The sequence below is a fragment of the Gopherus flavomarginatus genome, chromosome 19, assembly GCF_025201925.1.
Source record: "Gopherus flavomarginatus isolate rGopFla2 chromosome 19, rGopFla2.mat.asm, whole genome shotgun sequence".
NCBI classification, from domain to species: domain Eukaryota; kingdom Metazoa; phylum Chordata; order Testudines; family Testudinidae; genus Gopherus; species Gopherus flavomarginatus.
The window spans coordinates 890,690-899,309 of record NC_066635.1 but is presented as its reverse complement, the minus strand read 5'-3'; the positions used below and the strand labels follow the sequence as shown (position 1 = coordinate 899,309).

The following is an 8,620-nucleotide window of genomic DNA, read 5'->3' as shown; positions in this document are numbered from 1 at the left end:
AGGAGCTCGCCAAAAGAATCACTGAGATTGGGTCTGAGAGCACTCCAGCTAGAGCCTTACTGTACCCTAGGACGGGACTCCCAAACTTTGTTCCCTGGGGCTACTCCTGAGGAAATTCTGCCCCAAAAATTTTAAAATTCTATATATTTTATTTGTCAAAATAACACAATATAATCACACCATTTTCAATGATTTGTATTTGACCCACAGTAACTGTCACCGATGGCACAACAAAACCAGCGGTTGGGTGTATGCCCCCTGGTGCTTGGTGTAGCACTTTGTCCCCCTCTTGTGGCAGCTAGAGAATGATGAGACTGCTACAGCCTGGGCTAACAGAGATGTGTTCTGTAGCTCATGGCCTGGAGGGCAGTCCCCGCTCACACACACACACACAGACAGCAGCTGGGCAGCCTCCTCAGACGAGCTCCAGGTGAGAGGTGCCCAGGGAACAGGCACGCTGCCTCCTGCACTGCAGCCCAGCAGCCCAGAGGGGGATATGCTGCTGACACTGCAGCTGTTCTGTGGGCCCAGCTCAGGCCAGGCTTAAAGTGGGCAGAGTCGACAGGGGCCACAGTCCCAGCCAAAAGGAGTTCAAAATGGAGCCGGGTCACTGAGGGCTGCACTGCAAGCACTGCTCGACCAAGTGCATGGCCATTTATTTCAGCTGAGATTATCATAGACACCCCTTCCTCTCCCGCCCCATGCTTTTCCCAGGCCACTTCCAGCACTGAGAGCAGGGATTCACAATGACATTGCAGAGATCAACAGCCCAGAGCAATCCAGGCTCTTGTACAGAAACCAGTTGATTCACCCCCACCCCCAGGTATATCTATCATGGCCCTGGTGTTAGACATTGTGTAGCTAGAGCCCACAAAACACAGAGAACTGCATATGCAGCCCCCAATGGTAAATAGGTTGAGAACCCTGCAGCAGAGGTTCATGGGTTAAGCTCCAGAGTTCCCAAGTTTGATCATAGCTGCTGCGGGCCCATTACAGTTGTAAAATCACAGCTTTTTGTTGGGTGGGCTGGAAGCGGAAGGGTCAAATCAGAGCAGGTTAAAGTTGCACCAGAGTCTGGCACAGTGCTTTCTGTAAGTCATCATTGTATTCATGTTGTGTTACAAAGTTAAATAGTGCACAACTAACTCCACAAGTGACCATGACAAAAATCTATGTAATAGAAATGTGTGGGGATTGGTCCTGCTTTGAGCAGGAGGTTGGTTGGACTAGACACCTTCTGAGGCCCCTTCCAAGCCCGACATTCTATATTTTAAATTAATTAGAGAGAGAGAGAAAACATGGTGTAAATGACACGCAGAAAAACACTGTTACAATAGAAATACTTTGCCCAGGCATGATTCACAGACAAATTTCATTGGAAACACCTTATTTTTGGAGATGGAACCCAAATTCTTCAGACAATGTCACAGCCCAAGTAGCTGTGGCAAGCTGCCAGCAATTTCAGGTTTCACTGTGAGAGAAAAGAGAAATGCATAACCCCATGGCAGGCAAAGGGTTAAAGCTTTAAAGGAGAAGGATTTCAGTGAGTCTGACAAGCCAGAGCTACATTTGGAATTTAAGTGCAATAACAATTTGGGACCAATCATCCCTCAAAACATGCTTCCCCTTCTGTTGCCCTAGAGAAGCGGGTATGCTGCCAACTAGCAGCTGTTCACAGAGTGTAATAGTAGATGGCAGTGTAGTCCAGTGGGAAGGATGCTCATCTAAGGGCCTGAGTTCTACCTGTGACCTTGGAAAACTCATTATGCTGCTCTATGCCTCAGTTTCCCCATTTGTAAAATATACTACTTCCTTTTTGTTCTAAAGTACTTTGGCCCCAATCCCCAAAGGTATTTGGAGCAGGGAGGGAGGATTCCTGCCTAGGGTCCCACCGAGTGCTGAGGAAGGGACCCCCACCAGGCTCCTGGCACCCTGTGGCCCCAAGGGCATGCTTTTTTAACCAGGGGGCACTGCCAGACTCCTAGCTAGTCAGGCTTATGCTGCAGCATGCAGTTGCTGGGGGAAATGCTGCTTCATTTTAAAGGAAAAACAGCGTGTACCTGTGCCCCCGTCCCTTGTGCTTTGGCCAGGAAGGGTTGGGAAAGCAAAGGATGCACCAGAGCTCCCCTCCCTCTTGTGCACCTGCCTGGGCTGAGGGGCAGCACTGAGAGGAGTGCAGGCTGCCTCTCTCTATAAGGTAGTTACTGTATCTGTTTGGGCACGTTCCTTCCTGTGCCCAGGCACTCAGGTCACATGGTGTCCCACAGGGGCCAGATAGAATGCCCTGCGCACTGCACCACACCCACATGCCCACACTGCCTGGGCCTCTGGGGCCCACTACCGGGTTTTGGCCCTACATCTCCAGGCTGTGTGAAATGCTGGTCATTTCAATAACGCTCTCCCATCCTGAGGCTGCAGCTGAGTGGACGAGTTAGCAACCTGAAGTGTCCCACTTCCACATCAGAAACCAGAGCCAGGGCTTCATCCCTTTATGGGGAAAGCACCACTTTACACCCAGCTTATCTTGCTTTTTCAACTGCTGGCCTCAAGCCTGGCCTGTGGGCCGGGAGGGAATCCCCACTAGAAAGTCTGTTTATTCTTTATTTACTGCAGATACCAGACTTCTTGGGCTCCCTCCCTTCTGTGAGAATGCCAACGTTTCTGAGTCAGGCAGGTGTGAGCCAGAGATTTAATTTATCAGCAGAACTTTGCAGGGTTACCATATCATCAGCCTTCCAGATGAAGGATGCACTAAACGGAGAGGATCAAGCCAGTGGAGATGGAGGGAACAGGGGTTGTGCAGAAGGTGATGGGAGTGTAACGCTTGTTTCAGATGGTATTGGCAGCGACAAGGACTAGAGTCAGGATCTCGGGGTTCCTCTTAGCATTGCAAACCAGAACCAGTTGGAGCACCCCTCTCGGAAATCTGGGAAACTGACCACCATGCCCCTAACAGGCACCTCTTCCCCGTCACAAGCACTGAGTCTGATCTACACTAGTCGGTTATTTTGGAATTAGCCAAGTTAATTCAAAAAAAAAGAAAAAAGATTCTGTCCACACGCCCAAACTGTTTTTTTCAATTTAAAGGGCTCTTTAATCCGATTTCTGTAGTCCACCTCGGCAAGTGAGTAGCAGTTAAATCGAGATCTCAGTCCTGGGTTAAAGGTATTGTGGATGCAATTCTATGTTATTGGCCTCTGGGAGCTATCCCGGAATGCTCCCTTGTGACTGCTCTGGACAACACTCTCAACTCCGATGCACTAGCCAGGTGGGCAGGAAAAGCCTCAGGAACTTTTGAATTTCATTTCCTGTTTGGTCACCATCAGCACAGTCCACCATCACAAGCGACCATGCAGAGTCCACCCTCACAAAAGATCATATAGTCCCAGATTCACAGACTAGCTCCAGCATGGTCCGAATGGGAGGTACTGGATCTCGTCGCATGGTGAGGAGATGAATCTGTTATGGCAGAACTATGTTCCAAAAAAAGGAACGCAAATATGTACGCTCAAGTTTCCAGGGCCATGATGGAAAGAGGCTACTCCAGAGACACAGAGCAGTGTCGTGAAAAAATCAAGGTGCTCAGGAAAGTGTACCAAAAAGCCAGGGAGGCGAACGGGCACTCTGGGTCACAGTCCCATACTTTCTGCTTCTATCGTGAGCTGCATGCAATTATGGGGAGTGACGCTACCCCTACCCACCACTGTCCGTGGACACCTGCAAGGGGAGAGTTGCAGGGAGTGAGGAGGATCAGTTATTGGAGGACGAAGAGGAGGAGGACAGTGCACAGGCAGAAAGTGGAGAATGTGTTTCCCCCCCAGCCAGGAACTATTCTTAACGCTGGAGCCAATAGCCTCCCCCACTCACAAGATGGGCTCCCGGACCATGACCCTGGAGAAGGTACTTCTGGTGAGTGAGAGCCTGATCGGAGCCACGTGGTGGGAGAGGGGGTGTGAAGTGATCATCCCAGAAAGCCCACAGGCCCTCCTTTTATATGGAAAACCCACCAGGCATTGCTTGCTATGGGAAAGGGGGCCCAGCAGTTTGAAAGCATTGAAATGAATGTAGAAGAAGCAGAACGCTGCGTGCCCCTAGGGCTTACCATGGTTGCCAGCAAGCTGAATTTGTTGCCCAGCGTGTGTGATGGCTTACTCGCACCAAAGTGGCAGGCACTTCAGTATAAGAGGCAAAATGCTAATTTGTATAGAAAAAACATCTGCTGTGTACTATGAATTGCCTGTTTCACTGAGAAATTGTGTCCTCTTCGTTCTCTGAAATGTATCTTTTAAAATAGTACCCTCCCTTTTTCTCCTCCCGCAGGTCCAAATGTTTCAATGTGGCCCCTATCCCAGAGGCTGGTCCAGATTAGAATGCGGAAAAAATGAACTTGGGACGACATGTTCGCCAAGCTCATGCAGTCCTCCCACACTGATAGGGCCCAGCTGAATGCGTGGAGGCAAACAACTGCGGAGTCCCATCAAGCATTACAGGAACACGAAGAGAGGATGGATGCTTGGAATGGTCAAGCTCATGGGGGAACAAACTGATATGCTGTGCTGTATGGTGGATCTAATGCGGGAAAGGCAGCAAGAACACAAACTGCTGCTGCAGCCCCTGTATAACCGCTCTCCCTCCTCCCCAAGTTTCATAGCATCCTCACCCAGATGCCAAAGAACATGAGGGGAGAGTGTATGTGGACCCACATACTCAACCCCAGAGAATAACCCAAGCAGCAGAAAGCTGGCATATGCAAACATTTGCTTTGGTTTCTGGACTTGTCCCTCTCTCCTCCTCCACCCCCCAATCCAATTATCCCCCCCGATCTACCTTCTGATTTCTTTCAATGAGTTGGTCAACAAATAATAAAGAACATTTTTTAAACAATTGTTACTATATTTCCTTTCATATAAATAGGGGCGGGTAACTTCAAGAGAAACAAACACAACTGTCACACCATACCCTGACCAGTCATGAAACTGGCTTGCAAAGCTTCTCTGACATCTAATCACCCTGTTGTCTGGCTGTGCAAAATTGGCTGCGAGGCGAGTTGCCTCAACCTCTCACCCGACCATAAACATCTCCCCCTTACGCTCACAGATATTGTGGAGCACACAACAAGCAGCAAGTACAATTGGAATATTGGTTGGGCTGAGATCTGAGTCAGTAAACTGCACCAGAGTGCTTTCAAAAGTCCAAATGCTCATTCTACCACCATTCTGCACTTGCTCAGCCTGTAGTTGAACTGCTCCTGGCTACTGTCCGGGTGCCTGTTTACAACTTCATGAGCCATGGCATTAAGGGGTAGGCTGGGTCCCCAAGGATAACTACAAGCATTTCAACATCTCCAACAGTAATTTTCTGGTCTGAGAAGTAAGTCCCTTCCTGCAGCTGTTCAAACAGACCGGAGTTCCTGAAGATGTGAATGTCATGAATCTTTCCTGGCCACCCCATGTTGATGTCAGTGAAACGTCCCTTGTGATCCACCAGTGCTTGCAGCACCATGGGAAAGTACCTCTTCTGGTTTATGTACTGGCCGCCCTGGTGTGTCAGGGCCAAGATAGGGATATGTGTTCCTTCTATTGCTGTGCCGCACTTAGGGAACCACAGTGCATTAAAGCCATCCACAATGGTCTGCACATTTCCCAAAGTCACTACCCTTGATAGCAGCTGGTCCATGATTGCACTGACTACTTGCAGCACAGCAGCCCCCACAGCAGATTTGCCCACTCCAAACTGATTCCCGACTGACTGACTGGACTGACAGTGCTATGGCCACTCGCTTCTCAATTGTGAGGGCTGCTCTCATTTCAGTGCCTTTGCCCTTCAGGACAGGGGATAACAAAGTTCCATAAAAGTGGCTCTACACATAGGAAAGTTTTGCAGGCACTGGGACTCATCCCACACCTGCCACGCTCAGGGGAAGAGGTGCGGGAGGGGGAAGCTTGGTTGCCAGCAAAGCCTGCCCTGCTGCAGCAGGAGCTCACAGGCCCAAGCTTCTGCCCACTACTCCCACAGGAGAGAGCGGTGGGCGGGGGGCGGAGAAGAGCGGGCTGGGCTGGGGCCCCTTTGGACTGTGCTTGGGGCAGCAAAATTCCCAGAGCTGCCCCTGGTGGGCCCGGTGTCACGGCACCAGTGGTGCCATGGTAAATCCAGTACTGATGCAAAGTAGCTAGTTAGAGAATAAACTGTCCAGGAGCGGGTGGCAGAACCTATTTCCAGGGCTGTGACAGCAGGTTCGGGCTCAACGTCTGCATCCATTGTTGAAGCCTCTTTGACAATGGGCTGGCAAAGCATGCGGGGTGTCAGTGCAGACACTGCTGTCCGTGGCACACCAGAGGGGCCCTTTTTCTCTGACCCAGGGTGGGAAGAGCTGAGCAGGGTTCTGTTCCAGGGGGTTTAGTGAAAGCGAGCTCTCTCATGCACAGTCTGGCCCAAGGACTGTGGTGAGATAACCTGGAACAGGGTCAGTGGTGTCTTCGTGATTCAGCCCACAGGACTGCACCAGATTGTCATTTACTGTGACTTGAACAGCACCAGCAAGGACTGGACGGTGCTTCAGTGGAATCAGCATGACACGCAGATCACCTGGGCCGAGTCCTGGAGCACCTACAAGTACGGCTTTGGCAATGTGCAGGATGACTACTGGCTGGGGACGGAGTACATCTATCGGATCGCCAAGCAGAAGGTTTACCAGGTCAGGTTTGTCATCCACGATTCATCTGGCATCATGAAATATGCAGACTACAACGTCTTCAGTCTGGAAGACGAGTCCAACGGCTACAGGCTGAGGCTGGGCTCTTACACGGGGACTGCAAGGGACGCCATGGCCCCAAACAATCCTAACTCCATGCATGACAACATGAAGTTCTCCACTAAAGACCTGGATCAGGACACTTACAGCGGGAACTGTGCATCTAGCTATGGTGGGGGCTGGGGGCACTCAGCTTGTTATTCTGTTGAACTGAACATCAAAGGGAACATCACTTGGGGTAAGAACAGCAAATAATCCTGTGGCACCTTATAGACTAACAGACGTTTTGGAGCATGAGCTTTCATGGGTGAATACCCACTTCATCGGATGCATGCACTTGCCTGCTTCAATATACGGTATATTTTGTTGCGCCTCTTGTGACAAAGTGGGAATGTTCTTAATGTTGTCTCTGAATACTGTGTGGGTGCCTCAGTTTCCCTGCAAGGTGCCAGCTGAAGGTGTTGGGGACAGAGAGATCAGGTGGCCTCCTAATGCCTGGAAAAGAGACACAGGCCAGAGGAGGGAGTGTCAGTGCCTGTGTGGACTTCCGGGAAGCGTGTGGTATGGAAGGGGATGCTGGGATGCTTTGGAACTACTCCATACAAAACCAGTCAGGACTGTGGGGGAGCCTCCTCTCTCTGAGCAGACTCTCTCAGGGCAAGAAGCTTACACCCGCCTGGGTCTGACCTCGGAGCATTCAGCATGCTCTTCCACACTGTACACTTTCCTCAGCGAGTCTGCCCAGGCAGGTCCTGGGGCAACCAGAGGTCCCTGCACCCCAACTCTCAGCCAGCCAGTAAAAGAGAACGTTTATTAGACGACAGGAACATGGTCCAAAACAGAGTTTGTAGGTACAGAAAACAGGACCCCTCTCAGTCAGGTCCATCTTGGGAGGTGGGGAGCCTAGACCCAAGTTCTGGGCCTCTCCCCATTTCCCCAGCCAGCTCCAAACTGACACTCCCTCCTCTGGCCTTTGTGTCTCTTCTTGAGAAGGAGGCCATCTGATCTCTTTGTCCCCAACACCTTCAGTTGGCACCTTGCAGGGGAAACTGAGGCACCCACACAGTATTCAGAGAAAACATTAAGAACATTCCCACTTTGTCACAAGAGGCGCAACAAAATATAATACCGTATATTGAAGCAGGCAAGTGCTGCTTCTGACTCTCCACTTTTAATTGACCCTTGTAATCTTGTGGTGCCGACGTGTTGTAGCTTCATTTTATATCGGCTTACAGGGTGAAAGTGGGGGGGCACCACCATTTTGGGCACCACCAAAAATTATACAAACCTGCCACCTCTATACATTGTATGTAAGCTATCTAGGCTTTTCTCTGTTCCCCTCTCACTCTCACTTGGATTCCTTCCTTCCTTCCCTATTTGAATGGGCCTTTTAGACAGTCAAAATTCCCCCTCTCTTTTAAATATATATGTAACCCTTCTGCCCCTCTAGTTGGCAGCAACAAGGGCCGGGTTCAGTATCCAGGGGTTCCGTTTCAGTAACACAATGCATAACCGGCTCGAGCCCCCACCCAGTGACCTGGGACACTCACATACCACACCCCCCTGGGCGCCTCTAGGAGGCAATACTTCCCCTCTCGCAAGCACGGAGTCTGAGTGTAGCAAAATCTTTTTTAATAAAGGAAGGAATCAATGCGGCATCCCATTGGAGAAACACCACAAACAGGGTTATAACACAAACCATAAACAAAAACCTACCTCCAAGTACGTTTGGCACTGTCCTTTTTCCCCTTAGGGTTTTAAGTCCAATCACCCCAAAGTCCAACAACCCAAAAGTCTCTGGTCAATGCCACCCCAGAGTTCGAGAGTCTATCTGTAAAGGTCCCTCCCCCCCAGCCTGGGTAGAAAGGG

General features: G+C 50.3%; 1 protein-coding gene across 1 annotated transcript; it reads left to right on the top strand.

Annotated features, from left to right (window-relative positions):
- The first annotated feature begins 3,409 nt into the window (after positions 1 to 3,409).
- LOC127037658 (fibrinogen-like protein 1-like protein) lies at positions 3,410 to 7,006 on the top strand. Its single transcript, XM_050929672.1, has 2 exons — positions 3,410 to 3,425; positions 6,426 to 7,006. Exons 1-2 carry the CDS (start codon positions 3,410 to 3,412, stop codon positions 7,004 to 7,006), a joined length of 597 nt encoding a protein of 198 aa, XP_050785629.1.
- Positions 7,007 to 8,620: the final 1,614 nt, after the last annotated feature.